At 55.1% G+C, this 26457-nt stretch overlaps 2 protein-coding genes across 10 annotated transcripts in view; one reads left to right on the top strand and one right to left on the bottom strand.

Moving 5' to 3' along the window:
• Positions 1-97: 97 nt before the first annotated feature.
• Positions 98-17695, top strand: ZNF276 (zinc finger protein 276). Of its 2 annotated transcripts, none has more exons than XM_030849397.2 (11): positions 98-195; positions 5467-5770; positions 6025-6071; positions 6164-6610; positions 7552-7630; positions 8821-8904; positions 13533-13643; positions 13724-13799; positions 13972-14089; positions 15231-15330; positions 15403-17695. In XM_030849397.2, the coding sequence occupies exons 2-11, from the start codon at positions 5487-5489 to the stop codon at positions 15641-15643; spliced, it is 1587 nt and encodes a 528-aa protein (XP_030705257.1). In that variant the 5' UTR covers positions 98-195; positions 5467-5486; the 3' UTR covers positions 15644-17695. The 2 variants fall into 2 exon arrangements, with proteins under 2 accessions (XP_030705257.1, XP_030705255.1); XM_030849395.2 differs by lacking the exon at positions 98-195 and adding an exon at positions 400-980.
• The window catches only part of FANCA (FA complementation group A), a 52770-nt gene continuing 38988 nt past the window's right edge, over positions 12676-26457 (bottom strand). For 4 of the 8 annotated variants that reach the window (XM_030849367.2, XM_060288679.1, XM_060288681.1 and 1 more), the window contains 14 exons: positions 25679-25807; positions 23391-23475; positions 21968-22131; positions 21401-21506; positions 20464-20520; positions 20228-20332; positions 19450-19562; positions 18613-18751; positions 17640-17702; positions 17241-17343; positions 16779-16854; positions 16487-16640; positions 16269-16361; positions 12676-16083 (listed from right to left, as the gene is read on the bottom strand). In XM_030849367.2, coding sequence (XP_030705227.2) covers positions 15976-16083; positions 16269-16361; positions 16487-16640; positions 16779-16854; positions 17241-17343; positions 17640-17702; positions 18613-18751; positions 19450-19562; positions 20228-20332; positions 20464-20520; positions 21401-21506; positions 21968-22131; positions 23391-23475; positions 25679-25807 — 1495 coding nt within the window. In that variant the 3' untranslated portion in view covers positions 12676-15975. Of the gene's footprint in view, positions 16362-16482; positions 16641-16778; positions 16855-17240; positions 17381-17639; positions 17703-18612; positions 18752-19449; positions 19563-20227; positions 20333-20463; positions 20521-21400; positions 21507-21967; positions 22132-23390; positions 23476-25678; positions 25808-26457 lie in introns of those variants that run through there. The other 4 variants (XM_060288677.1, XM_060288678.1, XM_070044148.1 and 1 more) reach the window with 4 other exon arrangements.

Genomic DNA, 26457 nt, shown 5'->3' on the forward strand with positions numbered 1-26457 from the left:
GATACCGGAACGCGGCGTGCGCGGGCGCAGGTGCCGCCCGAGCCCCGGACCGCCGGAAAAGGCGGTACCGACGTGAGGCCACTTCCGGCAGCCCTGCCTCCCGACGCGCGGCGCGCTCCGCTCCTGGAGCCGAAGGGGCGGAGGTGGGGGGGACGGAACTCTCAAATAACCTCCTCCCGCAGTTGCCACGACAGTGTAAGTGCAACTACCGATGCCATCACTCCTTGTCGGTGACAGGTCAACCGCGTACGCCCCCGCCCCTTGCCCTCGTCGTGCCGTGCTGCCCTGCCCTCCTCACTCCGCCCCTCCCCTCCTCAGTCCGCTCCTCCCCTCATTGCCCCGCCCCTCCTCGCTACGCTTCTCCCATCCCCTCCTCCCTTTCCTCGCCACTCCCCTCCCGCTGTCAATCCGTCCAATCCCTGTTTCCTCACCCTCCTCGCCCCCATCACTCGCCCCGCCCCTCCCTCATCGCCCCGCCCCGCTGCCAGTGAGTCCTGCGGAGCCGAACGGCGGAGTCGAACTGAACGAGCGAGCACAGTCCAACCTAGCGGACGAGAGGCTCCGGGCAGAGCAACACCTAGCCCTGCCTCTTGGCCCGGCTAACCGAGCGGGGCCGAGCGGGGCCGAGCGGGGCCGAGCGAGGAGGAACGGGGCGGAGCGCCGGGCCGAGCAGGGCCGGGCGGGGCCGGGCGGAGCCGAGCGGGGCCGAACGGAATCGGACGGGGCGGAGCTCCGGGGCCGAGCTCAAGCCGCCGCCACAGCGATGAAGCGGGACCGGCTCGGGCGCTTCTTGTCGCCCGGGGTGTCCGGGCAGCGCGGGAGCTCCGGTGGCGGCAGCTGTGGCGGCGGCCGGCCCCGGGGCCGCCCGTCCCGCAGCGGTCCCGACGTGGCCGAGGCGGCGGCTTTGGTGGCTGCGCGGCTGGGCTGGGGCCCGACGCGGGCCTGCGCGGACGCGGGCGAGGACGGCGCCGACGAGGCAGGTGGGTCCTGCCGTCCGGGCTCGAGGGGCGGCGGGCGGGGGCCCCTCGTGACCGCCGAGTGCCCCCGCGACCCCCCCCCGGCTCCCGGTGACTACCCAGCCCCCCATGAACACCCGTCTCTCCGCGACCACCCGGCCCCCGGGGAGCACCGGCCCGCCGTGACTCCCCGGCCCCCCGAGACCACCCGCTCGCCCCCGCCCCCCGCGACAACCTGGCCCAGGGTGCCTTGGCTCCTCAGAAAGCGGACTAGGCCTCCCCGCCTGGAGGGAGCGAGGCGGTCTCCGCGGCGGACGCCGCAGCTGCGCTGGGTGATGTTTCGCAAGACAGCTGTCCCTTCGGCGCCGACTCTGAGCTCACTGAGTAATTAGTGCTCAAGTCCTGCCGTCTGTCGGGCAGGCCTGGGTTTCAGTCGTGGTTTTGCCCTGTGCTCTTCGGATAATGGCTTCATCTGGTCTGGGCCTCAGCTTCCTCTTCGTTAAAACAGAACTAAGAGGGTTTAAGAGGGTTAAGTGTGGGAGTGCCGGGGCCCCCTCCTGGCAGGCGGTATGGGCGTTAATATGCACTTTGCCTTCGTGTAATGCCTTTGCCCCCTCGAGAAGGACTTCACGCTTCTCTCATGTAGTCCTCCCCCGGGGCAGAGAGGGAGGTGGCATCATCTGCACTTGCAGACCGGAGACCCCCGGAGAAGCAGAGCATGGACGTGCTCTTTCAGTTCTGGTCGCAGGAGGGTGATGTGAAGAGGAATGAAGTTTCCAGCTTAGTTTATGAAGTGCCATAGCTGTGGAGGCATTTATTTATTTACTCATACTTTCTTTTTTATTATTATTTTTTGGGGGGGATTTTTTGAGGTATAATTGGCACATAACATGATATTGGTTTCAGGTGTACTAGGTAACATCCATCACCACTTGTACTTAGAAGTTGTTTTCCCTTCTAAGTTCTCTAAGATGAGAACTTTTAGGATCTACTTTTAAGATCTCAGCAATTTTCAAATATACAACGCAGTATTGTGCTGAAGTATCTGTAGTTACCGTACTGTGTAGCACATGCCAGGACTTATAACTGGAAGTCGGTACCTTCTGACCACTTCATGCCTTTCACTCACCACCCCACTCCCCTTCTCTGGCAACCACTAATATGTTTTCTGTAACTATTAGTTCAGGATTTTTTCTTTCTTTAGATTCTACGTATTAGTAAGATCATATGGTATTCATCTTCCTCCATCTGACTTACTTCACTTGGTGTAATGCCATTAAGGTCCATCCATGTTGTTGGAAATGGCAGAATTTTCTCACCTTTTCGTGGCTGAGTAAATATTCCTTTGTGTATATGTACCACAGTTTCTTTAAACATTTACCCGTTGGTGGACACTTTGGTTGTTCCCATACCTTGGCAGTTATAAATAATGCTGCAGTGAGTACAGGGGTGCATATATCTTTTCAAGTTAGTGTTTTCATTTCCTTAGGATAAACACCCAGCACTGGAATTGCTGGACCGTGTAGTAGTTCTGTTTTTAACTTTTTGAGGAACCTCTATACTGTTTCCATAGTGGCTGCACCAATTTACATTCCCGTCAACAGTGCGCAAGGGTTCACTTTTCTCCACACCCTCACCGACACTTGTCATTACATGACTTTTTGGTGATGGCCATTCTGACAGGTGGGAGCGATATCTCATTGTGGTTTTAATTTGCGTTTCTCTGATGATTAGTGATGTTGCGCACCTTCCCACGCACCTGTTGGTTATCTGTGCCTTCTTTGGGAAGAGGTCTCTTCAGATCCTCTGCTCATTTTTAAAATCAGATTATTTGTGCTCTTATTATAGTGTTGTATGAGTTCTTTACATATTTTGATTATTAACCCCTTATCAGATACATGATTGGCAAACTGTTTTTCCTATTCAGTAGGTTGCCTTTTCATTTTGTTGGTGGTTTCCTTTGCTGTGCAGAAGCTTTTTAGTTTGACATAGGCCCATTTGTTTATTTTTGCTTTTGTTACCTTTGCTTTTGGTGTCAATCCAAAGAGTCATCTCCAAGACCCATGTCAAGGAGCTTACCTTTATGTTTTCTTCTATGAAGGAGTTTTATGCTTTCAGGTCTTTGAAACCTGTAATACATTTGAGTTTATCTTGAGTATGGTATAAGGTGGTGGTCTAGTTTCATTGTTTTGCATATGGCTGTCCAGTTTTCCGAACACCATTTTTTTTTTGAATTTTATTTTTTTATACAGCAGGTTCTTATTAGTTATCCATTTTATACATATTAGTGTATATATGTCAATCCCAATCTCCCAGTCCCAGCACCATTTATTGAAGAGACTGTCCTTTCCCCATTGTATGTTCTTGGCTCATTTGTTGTAAACTAACTGGCTCTGTACACATGAATTTATTTCTGGGCTCTCTATTCTGTTTTATTAGCTTACATGTCTATTTTTATGTTAACACTGTACTGTTTTGATTACTGTAGCTTTGTAGTATAGTTTGAAGTCATGCCTCTGTGATCATGCCTCCATATAGTTTGAAATGTTGCCTCCAGCTTTGTTCTTGTTTCTCAGGATTGCTTTGGCTATTCATGGTTTGTTTTTTGTTTTTTTTTTTTTGGTTCCATATAAATTTTAAGATTGTTGTATTTTTGTGAAAAATACCAGTGGGATTTTGATAGGGGTTGCTTTAAATTTGTAGATGGCTTTGGGGAGTGTAAACATTTTAGCAATATTAATTCTTCCAACCCACGAGCATGGACTGTCTTTATTTGTGTTTTCAGTTTCTTTCTTCAGTGTCTCATAGTTGTCAGTGTACAGGTCTTTCACCTCCTTGGTTAAATTTATTCCTAAGGATTTTATTCTTTTTGACACAATTATAAATCTGGTTGTTTTCTTAATTTTTAATAGTTTGTGAGTATTTAAAAGTCAGCCGATTTTTGTATACTGATTTTATATTCTACAACCTCACTGACTTTGTTTATTCTAACAGTTTTTTTGGTGGGGTCTTACAGAGTTTTCTATATATAATATCATGTGCAAATAGAGGTTGTTTTACTTCTTTCTTTATGATTTGGGTGGTTTTTATTTTTCTCGTCTAATTGCTCTGGCCAGGACTTCCAGTACTATGTTGAATAAAAATGGTGAGAGTGGGCATCCTTGCTTTGTTCCTGGTCTTAGAGGAAAGCTTTTAGCTCTTCACCATTGAGTATGATGTTAGCTCTGGGCTTGTCATATATGGCTTTTATTATGTTGTGGTACTTTCTGTCTGTACACAATTTATTGAGGTTTTTATCGTGAATGGATGTTGAATTTTGTGAAACATTTCTTCTGCATTTATTGAGATGATTGTATGATTTTTATTTTTTACTTTGTTAATGTGTGTCACATGGATTGGTTTGGGGAGGTTGAGCCAGCCTTGCATCCCTGGAATAAATCCCAACTGATCATCGTGCATGATCTTTTATTTACTTATTTATTTATTTATTTTATTTATATATTTTTTGGTTGCATCGGGTCTTGGTTGTGGCACACGGGATCTTTCATTGCGATGTGCGGGCTTCTCTCTAGTTGTGGCATGCAGGCTCCAGAGTGCATGGACTCTGTAGTTGTGGCGCGTGGGCTTCAGAGCGTGTGGGCTCTGTAGTTGTGGCGCTGGGCTCAGTAGTTGTGGTCTGCGGGCTTAGTTGCCCCATGGCACGTGGGATCTTAGTTCCCCAACCAGGGATCGAACCCGTGTGCCCTGCATTGGAAGGCGGATTCTTAACCACTGGACCACCAGGGAAGTCTCCACGATCTTTTAAATTAATTGTTGAATTCAGTTTGCTGTTATTTTGTTGAAAATTTTTACATCTACGTTCATTAGATATATTGGCCTGTAATTTTCTTTTCTTGTTGTGTCTTTGTCTGGTTTTAGTATCAGAGTAATACTGGCCTTGTTGGGCTTCCCTGGTGGCACAGCGGTTAAGAATCTGCCTGCCAAAGCAGGGGACACAGGTTTGAGCCCTGGTCCGGGAAGATCCCACAAGCTGCAGAGCAACTCAGCCCTTGTGCCACAACTACTGAGCCTGTGCTCTAGAGCCTGCAAGCCACAACTACTAAGGCCACGTGTCACAATTTCCGAAGCCCGTGTGCCTAGAGCCCGCGCACCGCAACGGAGAGCCGCCCCCGGCTCGCTGCAACTAGAGAATGCCGCGCACAGCAACAAAGACCCAACAGAGCCAAAAAAAAACCAAACAAAAAACTGGTCTTGTTTTGGAGGCATTTAGAATTCTTTGAAAGGTTTTCTAGCCCAGAAGGCCCTCCACTGGCCATTCTCCCCAAAGGCTGTGTATTCGCCTGGGAGACCGGAGCCAGAGGCCTGCCTTTGGCCCAGACCTGCGCCTGTGTTTAAGGGGCATGTCTGGGTAGGCCCCGCTCCAGGAGCTGGGAGGCTGGCGGAGTGTGGGCCTCACCTCCCCTGGGAGCTGTCTTGCATGCCTGACTTCATGTTTCCTGTGCTTGCCCAGGAACGGCCCGGGCCCTGGCCATGGGGCACTGTCGCCTCTGTCACGGGAAGTTCTCCTCCCGGAGTCTCCGCAGCATCTCTGGCAGGGCGCCTGGGGAGAGCTCAGAAAGACCGGCCCCTGGGGACCGTGTTTTTGTCCGGGACTTCCAGCGCCTCCTGGGGGTGGCCGTCCACCAGGACCCGGCTCTGTCCCAGTTTGTCTGCAAGAACTGCCACACCCAGTTCTACCAGTGCCACGGCCTCCTCACGTCTTTCCTGCAGAGAGTCAACGTCCCCCCCACGGGCCGCCGGAAGCCTTGTGCAAAGTAGGCGCCCTCCCTCGTTCGCTGGGGGCGTGCAGGAGACCCCACAAGCGGGCCGCATGGGCACAGGGCGGCCCGGGTGGGAGCCTCCGCAAGGGGAGCCCATCGTGGCGGGTGAGGCAGACGCTCATGAGCACCAGTGCGACGGGTGTGTGGGCGGGGGGCCCGGCGGGCGGCCTTGGAGGAGAGGGCTCAGACTGCACGCGGAGCGGCCGGGCCCACTCCTGCTCTCAGTGGGCGGCGCTGCTCCTTTGCAGGGTCGGTGTGCAGCCTCGGACGGGGGCGGAGGAGGGAGCGTGTGTGGGTGAGTGCACCCCCGGGGTGGGGCGCGGGGTGGGCGGGGTGGGAGGTGCGCGTGCTCACCGGCCATGGGCTGGCGTCTCTGCCTCTCCTCAGTGGACCTGATCGCTTCGAGCCCCCAGGGCCTGCGTGGCTTGGTGGGGTGGGTGCACGGACACGCGGCCGGCTGCGGGGCCCTGCCCAGCCTCCAGAGGACCCTGTCCTCCGAGTACTGTGGCATCGTCCGGGCCGTGTGGGGCTGTGACCGAGGGCACGACTACACCATGGACGCCGACTCCAGCTGCGGGGCCCTCTTGCTGGACGGCACCTTGGGCGTCAGGCGGACGTGGGACAAGGATTTGGCCCCAGGGCTCCCCCGGCATCGGGGGTCCAGCCCCAGCGGGGCTGCCCCTCAGAGCTCCCAGGGCAGAGCGATCGCCGCCGGGGCCGAGACCGAGACGCTGCCCAGCACGGACACAGCCCGGCCTCCTTCAGATGGCGACCCGGTGGGGCCTGGGCCGGGCCCCCCGCCTCAGCCAAGCCTCCCCCAAAGCGGGGCCCCAGGTAGGAGGCGCCTCTGGGCTGTCTGACCAGGATTCCTAGTCCTGGGCCAGGCAGAGCCCTCGACAGGAAGCGTGTGTTGGGGCGGTGGCTGCAGTGTCGTGCGTGGAGGGGCCAGGGTAATGCCGGGGGCCGCCTCACGGCCATCTGACAGCAGAGAGGCCGAGGACCCTGTTCCAGCGCTTTCTGTGACGGCACACTCGTCTGCCCTCCAGGCTTCCTCTAAGCCTGCATGGGCCCAGGGCACAGAGGGTGGAAGAGGACGGGGGCCTCGTGGGGCCCGACGGCGGTTGGTGTCTGAGGCTGTCCTGAGCCAGCTGCAGGTCACTCCCTGGGCCTCAGCCAGCGCCCAGTGGGACCAGTGTGGACAGGCTGCTCTGGGCGGCCCCTCCTTCGGGGCCCGATCCCACGGCACTGTGGGTTGGGCGCAGCTGTTCGCAGAGGTCGTGTTCGGGGGGCCAGGCTGGCTTCCGACCGCGTCGCTCGGCCTCCATGTGGGCGCCTGTTGCCGTGTGGGCACCAGGCTGCCCCGTGTGCTGACCCTCAGCCACCGGACGGCTCAGAGTGAGGGCGACGCTGGTGTTGGAGGGGAGAGACTTGTGCTGCACGGTTCTTAGAACTGCTTGCGTTTCTAAACTGTGTGTCTGCAGTACTTGGATAACAGTGATTTTTTTAAATGTCCCAAAACATCCACAAAGTACAAGGCATCCCATCCCAAAGCGGCTGGATCCGAACCCCTGGGGAGGGGCTGGGCTTGCTGGCGTTGCTACTGTTGGCTGGACATGGGGGTGGCCCGGCGCTGGGGCCACCCCCATGTGCGGGATGGGTTGGGAGGTGAGTGACTTGGAGGCAGGGGGACCCCAGGCTCCCCATCGTCCTTGCGGGGAGCACCCCTGGCTGTCTGGGGGTGACGGGTGACTGGAGTCTTGTTCTTTGTTTCTCAGGGCAGTTGGGTGAGAAGCAGGTTCCCTCTCCAACCTCGGATGATCGGGTAAAAGACGAGTTCAGTGACCTTTCTGAGGGGTGAGAGAAGAGCGGGTTTACATAGCCTAAAATTCCTCCTTGGAAACCAAGCGCCGCCATCCCGGGGCCGGCAGCCTGGGTCTCGGCCGGCCTCCCCGCTTTCTCTGTTGGGAGGAGGGGAGCGGCGGGGGGTGCTTCTAGGCTTCCGTTCCTGACTGGGGGCTCCTGGGTCCCCGGGGCACCGCAGACCTGATGGAGCTGCAGGGGGCCTGGCCAGGGTGGTATGGAAGTTACTCTGCTCAGATGGTCCTCTGGCTGGTCCTTTGCTGCTGCCGCTTGTCTCGCCCTCCAAGGCCTGAGTTTTGAGCCAACCCCAGACATTACTAGAACAGAAGCCAGCCTCTGGCCTCTATCATGATGTGTTGGTGACGTGGGGGTGGAGGCTTCCTACAGGAGGACAAACCTTCCTGGAAGGGGCACCTGTTTGCTCCTGGGGCCACCCCCCGGGCTCCAAGACCAAACCTTTCGGGATGGAGGCCGCACGCCAGCCAGCCTTCCCACCCTGCCCTGCGAGCTCTGGCTGGACTGCAGATGCACTCTTGTCCAAACAAGTAGGACAGCGTGACTTTGGTGCCAGTGACGGATGACCCAGGTGCTGGAGGAACCCCACCGTGTGTGCCACAAACTCCCCCGGGGTCAGGAGGCCGTGGCTGTTCCGTAGCCACCAGCCAGCCTTGGGCCTTTCTCTGTGGGGAGTGTGGCAGCTGGGCTCTGTCCGCTGCCCAGCAGAGACTGTGTAGTGACTCACACTTCAGGGTAAAGGTTACAGACGTACAGATGTTTTTTTGGCCTTTTGTGACCTTTGAGATGACTGACAGCTGATCTCTCATCCTGGCAGGTGCTCACAGTTATGGGGGTGAGGTGACATTCTAAAAGCCCACTTCCTGAGAAGCCCGCCTCTTGTGAGGGTCTTCACCCCCTGCCTCGGGCCCCAGTAGAGAGGCTCTTTGGGAGATCGGGGTCCTGGTGTCATGATGAGAAGTGTGGCTTACACGGGATCGTCAGCTTGTGACCCTGGCTGGCGTGCCCTTGCTGTTAGGAGATGGGATTGGAGACTTGGGAATTTTAGGCCTTTTGAGGAGAGCTAAGACGTGCAGTGTGGGGATCCACAGGGTGCCTTTAGACAGGAAGTTTCACTGGCTCCGTCACCGGCCCCAGAGCTTTGCTAAAGGTTCTCTCTTCTCTCCTAGAGACTTCCTGAGTGAAGACGAAAATGATAAGAAGCAGAATACCCAGTCCTCAGACGAGTCCTTTGAGCCCTACCCAGAAAAGAAGTAAGGGGGACAGTGGTGCTGTAAGCTCGCGGGATGTGGGAGGTGTCCAGTGGGTGACTGGAGACGTGCGTCTGCCCTGGGGGGCAGCGGGGACTGGACGGAAGCTCGCTGCCCCCGTCTGCCTCGCTCAGCACATGCTTTCTGCTTCTCTGATGGCCTGACCTCCCAAGCTCGGCACAGTGTGGCTTCTGGGTGACCCGGGAGGACCTGCCCAGTTCAGCGCAGGGACCTGGCCTGGCGTCACCCTGGGGGGCAGCAGCCAGCTGTGCGAGGAGCCCTGGGGATGTGACCCCGCCACCCACCCGCGTCTGCTGTCGGCCCCACTTTCCCGGCTCATCATCTGCTCTCGGGTCCGCCTCTGGCTCTGATTGCCACGCCACTTCCTCGTTGAGGCAGCCTGCCCCCTGCTCGGCTTTGTGTCCTCTCTCCATTAGAACACGGGGTCGTGGCAGAGAAGGCCGTTTTCACTTGTGTCACCCTGTGCCCAGGAACACCCCAAACACCTCCAGTTAGTAGATGCCCAGCCTGGGCCTCTGACGTGGAACAAAATCTCAGGAGCACCACACCATCAGCCGGGAAAGCACAAAACAAAACAGAGAAGCAAAAGCATGGCTTCCTTTTCTGCTTTAAGCTCCCGTGTGGGCAGTGTGGGTAGAGAGACAGGAGAGGAGGCGGCTCAGGAGATCCCAGTCAGCGTGTGGGGCTGGCTGAGTCACGAGCCCTTGAGCAGGCCTGAGTGGACACACGCTGCCTGGGGCCAAGGGGGGCGTCAGGCGGGCTAGGTTGGGGAGACCACACCTGCTTCCACGGTGCCGCCCGGGGCTGCGGCAGGAGCCCCCGCTCCCCACCCTGAACTCCACGAACCCACCTCTTACGTCCTGCTGCCCAGCAGGCCTGGGGCCACTGGTGTGGGGACGGGGACACCTGCCGTGTCCCTGGGTTTCCAGGAGGCCCCTGGGAGGGCACACAGACACATGCTGTAGGACAGGACACACAAGGTATGTGTTCAGAGGCCTGTGGGAGGTGGGACTGGGCAGCAGTGGGCTGGCGGAAGCTCTGGGCTCAGCCCTGACGGCCTCAGGTGCCATGATGTGAGTGCCAGCTGACGTCCTAGGATGGGGCCTCTGAGCAGCCGTGGTCCACGTGACCTTGCAGCAGCCGTGCCTGTCGGGGTCCGCAGCCAGGCGGCAGGGGCCAGGGCTCCAGCAGGAAGCGGGAGAGAAGGAGCCTGAGCGGCGATGGGAAGGAAGGGCGCCGGCAGCCCCGAGTTGGGCGCTGTGAGCACAGTCCTCCTGCGTCTGCAGGGACCTCAACACCTCGTCCTTCACGGACTCACCTGAGACACCTGTGGGCTCTCTGAAGCCTCCTGCTCTCAAGAAACGTGTAATCCTCTGCAAGCACTGGTTACGGTTCAGCTCTGACTGGGTGCCCAAGCCACACAGCAGAGGAGGAGGGGTGGAGGCCAGGACCGTGGCCAGGCCGGAAGAGCAGTTATTAGACAATAATAAGGAGAAGCAGCCTGTACAGCTGTTGAGAAGGTTCTTGTTAATGCACTGTTTAAAGAGGAGGACAGCTGTTTATGTTTTTTATTTATTTATTTATTTTTGCTGTGTTGGGTCTTTGTTTCTGTGCGAGGGCTTTCTCTAGTTGTGGCAAGCGGGGACCACTCTTCGTCGCGGTGCGTGGGCCTCTCACTATTGCGGCCTCCCCTGCTGCGGAGCGCAGGCTCAGTAGTTGTGGCTCACGGGCCCAGCCGCTCCGTGGCACGCGGGATCCTCCCAAACCAGGGCTCGAACCCGTGTCCCCTGCATTAGCAGGCAGACTCTCAACCACTGCGCCTCCAGGGAAGCCCTGTTTATGTTTTCAATTGTGGTAAAATATACGTAAGAACATATACTGTTTCACCATTTTTAAAAGTGTACAACTCGGTGGCATTTAAGTGCTTTCACAGTGTTGTGCGACTGTCACCACTATTTCCAAATTTTTACTATCCCAAGTAGAAACTCTGTCCCCATGAAGCAACGACCTCCCCTCTCCTCCCCACAGGCCCTGGCAACTCCTAATCTCGGTATCCATTCTGGGGACTTCATACAAGTGCAATAACGTGTTATGTGTCCTTTTGCTACGGGCTTCTTCCACTTAGAATAATGTTTTTGAAATTCATCCATGTTGTGATGTGTCAGTTTGATTCCTTTCTATGACTTGAGTAATATTCTATTGTAAAGGGACTTCCCTGGCAGTCTCGTGGTTAAGACTGCACTCTTCCACTGCAGTGGGCATGGGTTTGATCCCTGGTTGGGGAACTAAGATCCTGCATGTGGCATGGTGTGGTCAAAAAAAAAAAAAAATTCTATCGTATGGATGGACCACGTTTTGTTGATCCATTCATCTGTCAATTTTGGTTGTTTATACTTTTTTTTGGCTATTGTGAATCATGGTATAAAGACTGTTGTAACAAGTATCTGAGACCCTGTTTTCAATTCTTTGGGTCATATGGTACTTTGAACTTTTTGGGGAACTGCCATACAGTTTTCTACAGCAGCTGCACATTCTACATTTCCTACTAACAGTGTACAGGGGTTCTGATTTCTACACATCCTCACCAATATCTGTTATTTTCTGGGTGTGTGTGTGTTTTAATAGTCATCCTAATGGGTGTGAAGTGGTATCTCGTCATTTTGATTGGCATTTCCCTAGTGATGAGTGATGTAGAGCATCTTTTCACATGCTTGTATCTTCTTTGGAGAAATGTCTATTCAAGTCCTTTGCCCACTTTTTAATTGAGTTGTTTGCTTTTTTGCCATTGAGTTGTATATATTCTCCCTTTTTTCACTCTCTTCATAGTGCCCTTTGGTGCACAAAAAATTATTTTGAAGTCCAATTTACCTGTTTTTACTTTTGTTGGCTGTGCTTTTGGTGTCATATTTAAGAGAAACCATTCCCAAATCTAAGGTCCTAGAGGATTTACCCCTAAGAATTTTAGTTTTAGATCTTTGATCCATTTGAGTTAATTTCTACGTAGGGTGTGAGGTAGGGATCCAGCTCCATTCTTTTGTATGTGGATATTCGGTTGTCCCAGCACCTTTTGTTGAAAAGACTGTCCTTTCCCCCATGAGTGGTCTTGGCACCTTTGTCAAATCAGTTGATTGTACTTGCAAGGGTTTATTTCTGGTCGCTCAATTATTCAGTTGGTCTGTATGTCTGTCTTTTTGCCAGTACCACACAGTTTTGATTATTGTAGCTTTGTAGTAAATTTTGGAATCAGGAAGTTTGAACTCTCCAGCTTTGTTGTCTTTCAAAATTGTGTGGTTATTCAGTGTACCTTGAAATTCTATGTGAAAATTTGTTTTTTGTTGTTGTTGTTTTTGTAAAAAACACCATTGGGATTTTGATAGGGATTGAATGTATAGATTGCTTTGGGGGATAACTTCCATCTTTACAATCCATGGGTATGAGATATCTACTTATTTAGGTCTTTAACTTCTTTCAGCAGCATTTTGCAGTTTTCAGTGTACAAGTCTTTCACCTTGGTTAAGTTTATTCCTAAGTGTCTTATTCTTTTTGATGCTATTAAAAATGAATTGTTTTCTTAATTTCCTTTTTGGACTGTTCATTGTTAGTGTATAGAGATAGAACTGGTTTTTGTGTGTTGATTTTCTACCCTGCAATGTTGCTGAAATTATTTTTCTGTGTGGGTTCTTTAGGGTTTTCTACATATAAGATCATGACATCGTGAAGAGGTAATTTTCTTTCCTTTCTAATTTAGATGCCTTTTCTTTTTTTTTTTTTTTTTTTTTTGCCTACTTGCTGTGGCTAGGACTTCCAGTGTTCTGTTGAGAAGTGGTGAAAATGAGCATCTTTGTCTTGTTCTTGCTTGGTCATCACCGCCAACAGCACGTGAGGCCCACCACCCCCTCTCTCTCTGTTCCTGATCTCAGAGGAAAAGCTTCCAGTCTTTGACCACCGAGCATGGTGTCAGCTGTGGGCTTGTTGCTATGGCCCTAGAAGTTTCCTTCTATTCCTGACAGATTTCCTTAAACTCCTGGATCTAGAAAGAAAAGTGTGCATGTATCTTTAAGTCTTTGAAGGACACCACAGGGCGGGGGGAAGTTACTGTGTCTGGCCTGGTCCTCTGGGGCCTGCGAGACTGGCTGAAATGCATGACCCCATGTGTGGAGGACAAGGTCCCCGCTGCCCAGGGGCTGTGGAGTGGGGGACGGCAGTGGGCGCAGAGCTCTCTCCTGGCTGCCCTGAGTCTCCCAGCAGGTTCCAGAAGAGTGGATCCTGATCTTTTCTAGCTTAACGATAGTTTTGTTGAGGGACTGACCCCCGAGTCTCCCCTGCCCCACCTTTTTCCATGCTGTCTCCAAAATTATGGTGTTGATATTTCAGACAGGGAGTGAAAGTTGTCATGAAGGCCCACTCCTGTGTCCCGAGGGGGCAGTGCAGCGCCTCCACCTCCCCGAAGAGCTGTTCTAGCTTTGGCGGCCAAGGGTCAATTTGAGGGCCAGCCAGTCAGCACGGGGACTGAAGCAGGTTAGCCCTGGAGGCCTGAGGAGACCCACCTCCCGCAGTGCATATGCAAACAATCAGAAACATCACTGACTGGTGTCCTCTTTTTCCCCCAGGATCTCTGGTAAGAAGAGTGAAAGCAAAGAAGCCAAGAAGTCAGAAGAACCAAAAATTCGAAAGAAACCTGGGCCCAAGCCGGGCTGGAAGGGCAAGCCGCGCTGTGAGAGGTGAGGGGCCGGGGCCGCGCAGCCCGTCGGGGCCACGCAGCCCGTCGGGGCCGCAGCTCCACGTGTGCTCTGCATTGCAGGGAGGAGCTGCCCACCATCTACAAGTGTCCTCACCAGGGCTGCACGGCCGTGTACCGTGGGGCTGACGGCATGAAGGTGAGGGCCCCGGCCCGTGAGGATGGGGGGGAGGCTGGACAGGCCTGCAGTGCTGGGATCTGTTCCTCTGGGGAGAGGAGGGTGCTGAGCGGGGCCTGTGGGAGGGAGGCACGTGCTGTGACCAGGGGTGTCCGCCAGGCCGAGGCACTCAGGTCCCCAGTCCCTCCCACAGAAGCACGTCAAGGAGCACCACGAGGAGGTCCGGGAGAGGCCCTGCCCGCACCCCGGCTGCAACAAGGTGTTCATGATCGACCGCTACCTGCAGCGCCACGTCAAGCTCATCCACACAGGTGCGTCCCCCCCCCCCCACCCGCCCCCGTGGACAGGGCTGCCTCCTGGGAAACCGGCGCCGAAGAATCCTGGTGCCTCTCTGTGGGTTTACCGTCGTGTCTTTTTAAATCACTACTTTAAGAAGATGACGTGTGCTTTTTGGATTACAAGTGACCCGCATCCGTTGTAGGAAGCACAGTGAAGACAGTGCCCTGCCCTGGTCATCACCACCACCAGCACGTGAGGCCCAGCGCCCCCTTCTCTCTCTGAACATGCGTTCATACCTTGGACTCTTACGTGCCTGGTGCGCGTCGTCGCTGCTTCTGCACAGAAGGCAGCTCTCCCAGACCGCACCCCCTTCTAGATAGATTTGTTCCATCTGTGTCTACGCCTAAGAGAGCGTTTTTCTTGTTCTGAACTTTGTAAAAATGAGTCACTTCGCTCAGAGTTGGCCGTTGAATTGTTGGCGCACATTTACTTGTCGGTTCCACAGCGAAACAGTTTTCCTTGTGTGTTTTTGCTCCAAGTGTTCTTGTCTGTGTCTCTAACAAACACAGTGATTCTCTTGGGTTGGGTCAGGCTGTTCTCAGTCTGGATGCCAGTGGTCGTGACCACAAGCAGTTTTTGTCTTTAACACAAAAGAGGCTAGATGTGTGCTATGGGGACGGTTGCCCCTAGTGAGGGAGGAGCCTGCCTGGGAGGCTGGTTCAGGTACTGGTAGAGGAGCAGTGGGACGTGCAGTGACGTGGGGCGGGAAGCGTGTGGCAGCTGCCCCACTGGCACGGCCTGCAGTGGAACCACTGGCGTGGGGCGTGACGGTTCAAGTTCTGTTCAAGAGCGTTAAGATTGCCTTTGCAGTGGGTACCCCGCAGAGGGCCCAGCGTGGCGGTGGGTCTTAGAGTAGCAGCAGCTGTCATCAGTCATCTATGCAACCTTGCTGAGTTGGCTTCCTCTAAAAATTTGTGCTCAAGGAAATCGGCCTAAAGGGCAAGAAAACAGGCTCCGGGTGAAATGTACACAGTAGCTGGAGAGGAAGCTGCAGCCAGGTGACAAGTTCAGGCGGCCCGGAGGGCTCTGTGTCAGAGCTGTGGCACCTGTAAGGCACTTGGGCACCGAGGGGAGGGTGTCAGGGCCTGTGGTCACTGCCTCTCTGGTCCCCAGAGGTGCGGAACTATATCTGTGACGAGTGTGGGCAGACCTTCAAGCAGCGGAAGCACCTCCTGGTCCACCAGATGCGCCACTCAGGAGCCAAGCCCCTGCAGTAAGTGGGGTGGGGGGTTGGGGGGGGTTCCCCCACCAGCGGTGCCCTGGCTCACCTGCCCCCGGCCCCCAGGTGCGAAGTCTGCGGGTTCCAGTGCCGGCAGCGGGCATCCCTGAAGTACCACATGACCAAGCACAAGGCCGAGACGGAGCTGGACTTCGCCTGCGACCAGTGTGGCCGGCGGTTCGAGAAGGCTCACAACCTCAACGTGCACATGTCCATGGTGCACCCCCTGACGCAGACCCCGGACAAGGCCCCGGAGCCCCCGCCTGGGCCCGCAGCGGGGCAGGCCGTGAAGGCTGAGCCTACCTGAGGGCACGCCCGCCCCCGAGCTCAGTGGGCAGTGATGGGGGTTCAGGCCTGACGGCACAGCTCTGCACCCCGACGAGCCTCCACCCCATGTGCTGGGTGGCAGGGGCTCAGCACACAGCTCACGGGGCCTTGTGGCTTCTGCTCTGGGACCGGCAGTTTCTTCTATAAACAGAGTGACTTGGGGCCAGAGGCGGACTTCAAAGAAATGATTCCTCTTCCCCACTAATGCAGTCGAGGTTTGTAACCCACTTTTCAGGGCAACGGAGAGCTCCACGTTAACGCTTGTAATAAATTATTTACCGAGGAGTTGGGCTATGCCCTGCACAGATCCTGTCAGAAGAGTCGGGGCTCCTGGTAGAGGTCAGGGTCCAGCATGGCCTGCTGCCTGCTGAGGAGGGCGGCACGCACTTCCGGGTCACAGTCCGCACTCGCACCCAGCAGCTGCAAGAAAGCCCGTGTGCTGGGCCCGTGCTGCTGCCCATGGCCCCCAAACAAACACCCAGGGCCCGGGGAGATGCCAAGTGCTGGACGCTGCATGTTCGTTTTCCCGAAGGCGTTCAGCACCCTCACAGTGAACAGTGATGGGGACTTAAAGACAGACAGCAAGGCGAGCATCTGGGCATTACCTCTGCCACGTCTGAGAAGCTCCTTTTCGGGCACCGAGGTATCGACTGCAGCAGAAAAAGACGAGCGTTTGTAATCAGGCTTACGGGGTCGCCCTGGAGAGAAGACAGAGCCGCGGTCAGGGTGCCCACAGCTGCACGCTGCGCCAGGAGGGGCTGCACAGGCCCCCAAGAGCTGGCCGCCCGGGTCCGTCTGGAGACAGGCCTGGCCCTGCACCTGCCTGGGCCTGGAGGTCCCCACTGTGGGCCAGAGTCCAAACCGCACCAGTCTCCCCAGCCACGAAGAGGCCCACGAGCTTCAGGTACATGTTAACAGCAACATGCAGGAAGGCGTCTTCCTGGAGGAGGGCGTCCTCGTCAAAGTAGGACAGGAGGCTGAAAGCAGAGACGGATGTCAGGTGACCCGGCCCTCACTGACCTCACTGAGGCCGGTGCAGGCAGCAGAGGAGCAGCCTTTCCCATCTCAAGGGAGCCCCGCCGCCCCTCCCCTGACCAGCAGGCCCCGGGGGTTACCTGTAGAAGGCGACCGGCAGCAGCCTGACCTGGTGGTCGGGGGCCAGGCGGAGGAGGGTGCGCCCCAGGCCGGCATCTGCAACACAGAGGGGCTCCGTCAGCAACGCAGGTGCCTCCCTGCAGGGTCAGGGTCTTCACGGGCGTCGTGTGCCTGGTGACGCAGGGGTGATGTCCTCATGCTGCAGAGTAGAGCTTGGGGGCCGGGGTCCCTGGGATCCTCGATACTCCACTAAATTATTTTGCTTAAATGAGTCTGCATACTTAACCAAGAACAGAAACTTGCAAAAATGAGTTTTCAAAGTGAGCCCCAAGGAGAGGCTCATGTTTAACCATCTGAAAGTTGCTTCTGAAGAGGACTAAAGAACGGGGCCGCAGTCTGACCCTGCCGCCCCCTGTGCTCCCGGCAGAGGGCTGGGAACCAGGACAGACACAGGTCGGCCAGTCGGGCTCCGGATTTCTCACCCGTCTCCGTCAACTGAAAGAGCGGCAGCCAGGAAATCCTCTTCCTCTGCAGACACCCCAGGACCTCGGCACAGACGTCCAGGGGCTTCAGGGAGCCAGCGGCCTGTTACCCACAGGAGGAGGAGGAGAAGGACCCTAAGCTGACAAGTGCGCAAGGAAGAGGTGTCCACCTGGGGCCTCTGGACATAAGACACCAAGAGGCAGGCCAACGGCCTGGGGTTTTCTCTCCTGAGAAAGCCTTCGACACAAGGGTCCCAGGTGCACCCACCCCCACCACCACCATGAGACCCTAACTCAGGAGGTCTCGGGGGAGACGGGGAGACCCATGGTTTCAAGTGCCCCGGGGGGTCGTACCAGCTGCTCGCTGCCCTGCCCACGGCGGCAGAGGGTCTGACCTACCTGTGGGGTCAGATGTGAAGAGAGCAGGCCCATCAAGGAAAAAAAAAACAGGAAAACCAACAGCTGCAAATACAAACAGGTCCACTGACAACATAAAACTACCTGTGCTCCGTTCCCTTAAAGTAATTCTAAATGGGGAAAGAACACATTCCTCGTTAACTGAACAATTCACAGGCCTAGGTTATAAATCTCTCTTAAGTGGATCTCCAGAGAAAGAAAAGTTTCCAGTCACTCTTAAAGAGAAAATTTAATGGGTTATAAACTATTACTGCTTGGGGACCTGTCTCTGCTGATCCCCCAGGCCAGAGTGTGAGGAGGTGACAGTGGCCTGGAGGCTCTGGAGCCGCTAAAATCCTTCCAGCTAAAACCACCTGAAAACTCTTAAAAATAGACTCTCCCTGGCAGTTTCTTCCTTTAAATTATAATCACCAAAAACTCAGCTCAGCAACTGTTCTCAGGCAGGTGGGTACGGCCTGAGCTACTGCGGGACCCTGGCTTTCACAGAACCAGGGGTTCAGCTGGGGGAGACACGGGAGCACGCCACAGCTCTGGGTAGGGGGCCCTGGGGGGTCCCACAGCTCCCAGTGGGGCCACCAGCCTGCCACCCGGGCAGCCCTCTGTCCACCCTTGGTCTTTGCCAGCAGCTAACTGGGGTGCGGGTGCCTGGAGGCTATGAGAAGGAAGGTCCCGCTGGACAGCTGACAGCCAGCCCTGACCCCCCCACCCCGGGGGTTGCGTTGATAAACAGGCCGAATAAAAGCCCTTGAGAATGAAGTGTAAAGCACCCTTTTTATCAACAAGCCTGAGAACCTAAGTCTTACTAAACCTACAAACCCAGTAAGTCTTTGCTTCCAAATAAAGTTACCAGCACCCCAAACTCTTGTCTGTCCTTGAAAAGCACAGTGTGGTCGGAACCCTGAGAGCCAGTGAGGCTGCTGGGAAAGGACACGCAGGGAAAGGATCTCACTCTTACCTCCTCTCCTTGGCCGTCCAGCTGCCCCAGCTCCCGCCGGATGCTCTCCTTCCCGGCCCGTCGAATCATGAAGTGCAGGGCAGCCGCGCAGAGCCAGGCCGGGCCAGGTGTGGGGGGTGCCGCAAGGGGGGAGAGGACGCTGCCGCAGACGGAGGTGTGTGTCACCACAAGAGCCCCCCGCCCGTCACAGCGAGAACCCAAAGCGCACCCCCCCCCCCGGCCTCCCAACCGGTCTCCACAGGCTGGCCCTTGGCTGTCAACATGCCCCTCTGCCCCGGACACAGGAAGCGGTATGCCTGGAGGGGGCACCCGGTCCCAGCAGCCTCAGCTTTGCAAGGAGTCCTCCCCCCAGAGTCTGCACCCGCCTTCTACTCAGCCCCCACTCCGACTGCACTGTGATGTTCACGGTTCTCCAGAAGGTTAAAACTGGGCCGAAAGTTAAAAATGGAATATAATGCAGTGATTTAAGAAAGTTCTCCGCTCTTCGCAGAATTAGACTCAGTGGGCAGACTTGGTTTCTTCGTCTTCTGAGATTTCGAGCATCCCTGACCCTTTGTGGGGGGGACACAGGTGCCTCGGATAAAAACGGGTCACAAAGGAAGATGCAGGGAGGCTGGATGGGGCCAGCAATCCCTGCTGTGACCTCCGAGGACAGCACCACTCGGATGTGCGAGGAGACGGGCAGGTGGACCCCGGATGCCAGTCTGACGGGACCGTGTCCGCTCGGCTCTGCTTCCCCCTTCCACACGTGGGCCTCACAGAGCCTCCCCAGGGCCCCCTCCAGCTCCCGAGACACCATGCACGTAACCCAGAGTGGGTCCCGCTGCCCGCACTCACCTCCCGGCAAAGTGCCGGGCCTCCTGCAGCCTCCGCAGCTCTGCAGGCAGCGGGCTCTGAGAGCATCTCCTCCAGCGGCGGTGAAGCTCGGGCTCCAGGTGCGGCCACCACAGCTCATGGGAGAGAACGGGCACCGACAGGTCAGTCCCCCCCCCCCCCCACCAAGAAGATCGGGAAGCCTCGGGTGATGCTGGCGATCTGCGTGGGCAACGTCTGCCCGCAGGCCGACACCCCCAGAGCCTGTCTCCCGCTCATCAAGTGCTTCATAACCGCAAGGACAGCGTCTCATTTAAGGTCCAAAGCAGCTCCGTGAGGCGTGCTCATCCTCATCCGCGGAGGATGCAGGATGTGGACAGAGGATGGCCCGGTCCTTGGACGGCCCTGCTGAGCTGCAGAGCCGTGAGCCAGAGGCCACAGCCGCCCAGGGAGCCAGCAAGGAATGCGCTGCGTCCTCCCTCCCGACAAAACTGAGAAGGGGTGAGAAAGCCCGCGTGGGAGCCCCACCCGTGGAACGTCACGAGAAGGCCGGGCCAGCAGGGGCTGGGGCAGCAGCCGGACCAGCAGAGCAGCAGTCCCCGCTCAGCTCCAGTCAGCACAGAGCAAGTAGGAGTGTGAACGGCTCCGGGCACAGAGACTCCCGAGGAGCCCCACCCCAACTCCTGTGGTCTGTCCCAACTGCTCCTGGTGCAGCTTCCCCTGAATCACGCTGCCAGGAAGCCCTGGGCGGACCCCGGCTGCGCCAGGTCCAGGAACGTCCCTGAAAAGATGGGGAGCCTACCAGAGCAGAGGTCAGAAGCAAGGGGCACTGGGTCTGGCAGGCAGTCAGGGTCAGGTCGGCTGCCAGGGAGGGGTCTCTGCTTCGTAAACAGGCGTTGAGGAGCCCCTGCGGGGAGACACGCCCGCACGCAGGGTTTGCACGCGGACCAGGGCCCCGGGAGCTGCCACGCACCAAGGGCCCAGCCCTGGGGTCTGAGTGAGCAGCGACGCTGGAGGGGCAGAGGGAAAGGAAATTACCCTGAAGAAGTGGGCCGTGATGTCGTGGGTCAGGGCGCCGTCGTGGGAGAAGTTTCTCTGCACAACAGTAGAGGCCAGTGAGGAAGCACGCGCGGGACAGGGCGGGCAGCTGCTGGGGGCTCCAGCACGTAAGGACACGCGGCAGGATGGTACCGCCACGGTCCACGGAGGGCTGGCTCCGTGTGGCTTCGCATCCACCCCCGTGCCCGCCAGCCGTGGTGCAAACCCCGTGGGCCCAGGCGGGCGGGCCAGGTGCCGTCCCTGCCGTGTCCTCCCTGGCTGCTTTCACAGGCCGTTCTCAAGGCTCGAAGGGAAACAGCCTTTAGAACGAACTTAAAGAAAATCTCATTTCTGCTGCTTCCCCAGTTACCTTTTAAAGTTCCACACAAATGAACAGAACCTCAGGTCAAGCTCTAGTCACGTGTGCATTTCTAGAAAGTGGGAACCCATCTTTGGTGTAGAAGCCGTTCCCCTGCAGTGGGCAGGGGAGCACTTATGCACGGCACCTCCCTGACCCTGACCACGTGCAGGTCACAGGGATGTCACCCTTTGGAGCCCCTGACAAGAGCTGGGGCACCATCTGGCTTCCGTGCCCCCAAAAGAAACCGACGGAGGGGAGGCAAGGCGGGCAGGATGGTCTGCACATGCAGGGCCCAAGCTGGTCACCCTGCGGAAGGTTCCGTGAAGGAGTCGTGCTCCGGAGGACGAGGCTGCCCGGTCGCTAGCCTCGCAGGCCGGTGCCGAGCCAGGTGAAGGGCTCACCCGCAGCTCCGAGCGCCACGTCCTACCCTCAGAGACCCGGCGTGGGCAGGCAGGACATGCACTGAGGCGTTGGCTCCACGTGACCACGGATGCGCTGGTGAGTTTTCCAGAGCCAGCCTGAGGTGCCCACGTAGCCCCTCAACCCCACAGCCCAGCTCACTTGCCCTGCGCCTACCAGCTCCGAGTTGACCAAGTGGAAGAAGTCATCGCAGTCGGGGGCGGCCAGCTGCTCCAAGCGGGGGCTGCCGACAAGCACGGAGGGGGGCAGGCCGAGGAGGATGCTGCGAGGAGGGAGGCATGGACGGTGACCCCGAGAGCTACGCTCGGAGCGCAGCCAACCCTCCCAGCCCGCTCGGAACTGGCCCTGGTCTGCGGCCTGTTGCCCTGCTGGGCCGACGGACACTCACTGTGTGTCCCCAGACCAGGTGTGATGTTACACGATGACCAAGGGCAGGGAGCAGCGTGTTAACCAACCAGTTCACGAGACCGGGAAGGACATCACGGCTCAGCCGTGATGCAGTGAGGACCCTGAGCGCACATTCCACACGAGGTCTTTGAACTGAGGGGTTTCTGAAGCCCAGGAGGAGAACTTTCACCCCCAGTTGCTTTCACACCTCTAGACCCTGCTCTCCAGGGGACCCGGGGAAGATGCCGTCCCAGGCTGGGGCGGGGGCCAGAGACGAGCAACTAGTGGGAAGAGACCCCAAAGTGAAGACAGACCCTGGGGCACCAGCCGTGTTACCGTTTGCACATGAGCAGCTCCTGCTGTCGCTGCAGGCGGCTGGCCACGTCCCACCCTCGAGCCAGGGCCTGGAGGCGTCTGCAGAAAACTCCAAAGAGGAAGTGGCCCCGGGGAGCAGCATGGCCGAGGCGCGCTGGGCCCTGCTCCAGGCCAGCAGCCATCTCCTGAAGAGAGCACGGCCAGAGGCAGAAACCCTGGGGCCTCTCACTCCCAGCAGGGCCCCGAGGTGGGGCCAGCGGAGTGAGTGCAACTAGCCTTTTCACTTGGAAATGACTGAACAACTGCAGGATTTTGCAAAAATGAAGAAAGAACAGTGCAAAGAACACCCTTCCCCAGACTCCCCACGGCTGACACTTCACCCGTTTATCACCTGCTCCCCTGTGCAGGTGGGGGTGTGTACAGCCTGAGGGTGAATCACACCAGTGAGGCGCGCACACAGCCTGCAGGCACACGTGTGTTCTCTCACCCCCCAGACGCAGAGCACCCGTCTCATCATCACCCCGTCATCTGTGACCCCAACCCCACGTCTCCCGCTGTGTCTGCCCTCACAGGTCACCACCTTCCACGTTCAGTTATGACGGACGTGGAGGACAAAGGTCAAGATGAGGGCTTGGGGGACTCGGGTCCTTTCTCTGTGGGATGCTTTACTCATTTTTAAGTACATTTTCCCAGTGCTCCAGACCACATCCTCCATGATTTCTCTTTCATTCCCCACATGTTCTAAAGTCAGGCACTTTTTTAAGAGTGACAGCGGGAACACCGAATCCTATTATACAGAATTGCACGTACTCTTCCAAAGTTACAGACCCCCAGTGCACACTGTGGACGAGGATGCAGGATGGGGCCTTGCTCTGCACTCTGACCCCAGAGTTCACGCTCAAGAGATCTGGGGAGAGCAGGATGCTGACAGAAACGCCCCTTTCACTTCAACGTGAGAAACACGGTTTCTGCACTCTCCTAAAAGTGCTCCTGCCTTGCTGCCAAGTGACCCGGGAGACGGGAGAGTCTCCCAGCCTCCGACATCCGCAAACTCCTGATCCTCGGCCAGGTGGAGGGTTATTTATGTCAATCCTCAGAGCCTGACCTCCCAACGCAGCACCAGGAGTTACAAAGCAGAGAACAGGAGTAGCAGCCACGCTGCTGCCAAAGTCAGTATCTTTACTTCCTGTTCTCAAATTTTAAACGTCCTAAAGCCTGGAGATGCTTCCCATATTACAGTTTTCGTTTCCGTGTTCCTGTGATGTTCACAGTGAGGTGAGTTCACAGAGCACGTGGCCTCTCTGGTCTAAGCCACTGTGTATGTGACTCAAGCTTTCGTTCTGGTCAGGTTCCTTAGGACTCACTGGATATTCATAATAAATATCTTAATAGCACGTGGCTTAAATGCAGTGGACACACTTGAGTTTTACATCTTCTAACTCACCTGCAATCTGGAAAAAATATCACGATTTCCTGTGCAGCCACCAAGAACCAAATCAGAATTCTCTGAGTGATCATAACTCCTTGAACTGAAATGAAAACACAGTGAAAGCCTCCTAAGTGTCTCCTAACTGTGCTGGGCTGCCTGCTTCTCCTCCTGCCTCCAGAGTGGCCTGTGGTCACAGGGCCAGGACGTACCCGGAGACAGCAGGACACTCACGGTGTGCCAACAACAGCAAAAAGCCAGCAACCAACTCAAGCAACACATCAAAACAATTACATGCCACGACCAAGTGGGATTTATCCCAAGAATGCAAGGTTGGCTCAACATGCAAGAATCAATTAATGCAATAAACATATGAGTAGAATAAAAACCAAAAACCACACAGATAAAGCATTAAATTAAATGCTATACCCTTTCATGATTTTAAAAAAAACAAAAAACAAACAAAAAAAAAAAACTAGGAGTAAAAGGGACCTTCCTCAACCTGTCAAAGGGCATCTATGAAAAACCCTCAGTTCACACCGTTCTTAATGATGAAAACTGTCCTCCTAAGATCAGGACCAGGACAACTGTCCGCTCATACCACTTCCAGTCAACACTGCCCTGTCAAGTTCTGGCCAGGACAATTCAGCAAATAAATAAATCAGTACATATAAGGCATCCAGATTGGAAAAGAAAAAGTTAAACCATCTCTACTGGCAGATTTCAAGACCTTTCATATAGAAAATCCTAAAGAATTCACAATAAAAACCCATCAGAGCAAATAAGTGAAATTAAAGCAATGAGCCTATGGTGCTAAAAAGAATAAAATACTTAATAAATTTAATCAGGGAGATGCAAGAGTTGTGTGCTAAAAACTATAAGATATTGTTGAAAATATTAAAGATGACCTTAATAAATGGAAAGCCACCCCATGTTCATGGATAGGAAGATGGCAATGCTACCCAAACTGATCTACAGATACAATGCCGTCATTATCAGAATCTCATCTCGTTTTGCAGAAAGTGATAAGTTGATCCTAAAATTCAGGTGGAAGTGCAAAGGACCCAGAATAGCCAAAAAAAATCCTGAAAAAGGACAAAGTTGGAGGATTTCACATTTTCCAATTTTTAAAATTTATTTATTTTTGGCCATGGCACATGGCTCGTTGGAACTTGTTACCCGACCAGGGGTTGAACCCAGGCCCTTAGCAGTGAAAGTGCAGAGTCCTAACCACTGGACCACCAAGAAATCCCCACATTTTCCAATTTTAAAACTTACTACAAAGCTATAGTAATCAAAATGGTGTGGTCCTGGCACAAGGATAGACATATAGGTAAGCAGAATACAATCAGGAGTCCAGGAGTGAACTCTCACATGTATGGCTAATGGACTTTCCACAGGAGTTCCAAGACCATTCAACAGGGAAAGGGCAGTCTCTTCAACAAAAGGGGACAACTGGATATCCACATACAGAAGAATGGGGCCAGATCCCTACCTCACACCATATAAAAAATTAATGCAGAATGGATCAAAGGCCTAAAAATAAGAGCTAACTCTAAAAATAGATGAATAAGGCTTCTTCAAAATTTAAAACTTTTGTGCATCAAAGTACCCCTTCTAGGGAGTGAACCGATGACTCATGGAATGAAAGAAAATATCTGCAACTCATATATCTGGTAAGGACCAAGTATCTAGAGTATATAAAGAACTCTTATGACTCAATAAGCAAATAACCCAATTTTAAGTAGGCAAAGGATCTGATTAGACATTTGTCCAAAAAAGGTAACACAAATGGTCAACCAGCACGTGAAAAGATGCTCAACATCATAAGCCATCAGGGAAAAGCAAATCAAAACCATAATGAGATAACACGACGTACCACCTCGACACAGCAACCACGAGGACGATGAGAAAAACAGGCCACGTCAGAAGGCCACACCTGGCACAGCCCATTTGGTACCAGGAACGCCTGCCTTTCATGGCAGGCAGTCCACGCCAGTGCTCCCTGCACTGTGGGTGACAACACTGGCGCCCACCACTTGCTTGACCTTTTATTCTCATCACATTTGCTAATAACCCTGATACCAGGAGACAAAGCAGAAAGACCAGGTCACTGCCACTGGCAAATCTAGGCACAGAGAGAAAGCTGATTCCGGAAGCTTGCCTTTATCTCGAAAACCCAAACTTGCGATCAGGATATGTTCAACTGTGCTCTGTATAACACAAACTGGACTGAGAGAAATAAAAACGTTCTTAGAGCTACCAAAATCAAAAGACAGACTCTTCGGGGCACTAACATTCCTAACCTTTGGCAGAAGTCCATGAGCACGTCGACAAGCGTGGCACAGGCGACTTCCAGGTCTCCATCGCAGCCCCCGGTGGCAGCGGGCGCGGGGAGGAAGTGCTGGTGGATGGCCCACTGGTGGAAGTCCTGCCTGCAATGCAAATGCCAGGGTCTGTGCTGAGGGAGGCACGGGCCAGGGTCTGCTTCAGCCAGGGGTGACGGGGACTGCATGCAGGTCCACAGCTGCTGAGCTGGGGGTGGAGCGGGTGCCTGCACCGTCCCAGGCCCACCAGCAAAGCATCCACACATGGACCAGGCTCCGTGGTGCTGAAACCACAGCACAGACAGCCACCAACACTGCAGTCTGTTCCTGCAGGAAGAACAGGACCCAAGCAGGACCTCCCCATGTGACCACGAGGGGCAGGGAGTGAGCCGCCAAAGCCTGTTTGGAACTGCAATCAGGAGACGGAAGGAGGCCCTGAACAGGACCCACACCATCAACACACAGTGACCTGAGGGTGAGTTAAGAAGGGGTCCTATGGAGCCGCAGGCCAGAAAACTAGTTCCTTCTTTCCCTCCTGGCAAGGAAGGAAGCGCACAGGAGGCAGGCCGCGCACAAACCTGAAAGGTGGAAGCGCCCACTGAGCTGGGAAAGGAAGCGGGTCATCCCTCCCATTGCCCATCACTGTCCGTCCTTATTCTACTTGTTCCGTCAGATTCTGACACCACGACACAGCACCCCCGTGTTCAGGGACGTCTCTGACCACTCCAAGTATGGTGGCTTGAGGACAGCCACCTCTG

Source organism: Globicephala melas, chromosome 19 (assembly GCF_963455315.2).
Source record: "Globicephala melas chromosome 19, mGloMel1.2, whole genome shotgun sequence".
Classification (NCBI taxonomy): Eukaryota; Metazoa; Chordata; class Mammalia; order Artiodactyla; family Delphinidae; genus Globicephala; species Globicephala melas.

Excerpts from the sequence above, each read along its gene's own strand:
- ZNF276 (XM_030849395.2), top strand. The coding sequence starts at position 764 with ATGAAGCGGGACCGGCTCGGGCGCTTCTTGTCGCCCGGGGTGTCCGGG. Across the intron at positions 5,771-6,024 it reads CGCCGGAAGCCTTGTGCAAA|GGTCGGTGTGCAGCCTCGGA; the intron begins GTAGGCGCCCTC and ends GCTCCTTTGCAG. Across the intron at positions 14,090-15,230 it reads CGTCAAGCTCATCCACACAG|AGGTGCGGAACTATATCTGT; the intron begins GTGCGTCCCCCC and ends TCTGGTCCCCAG.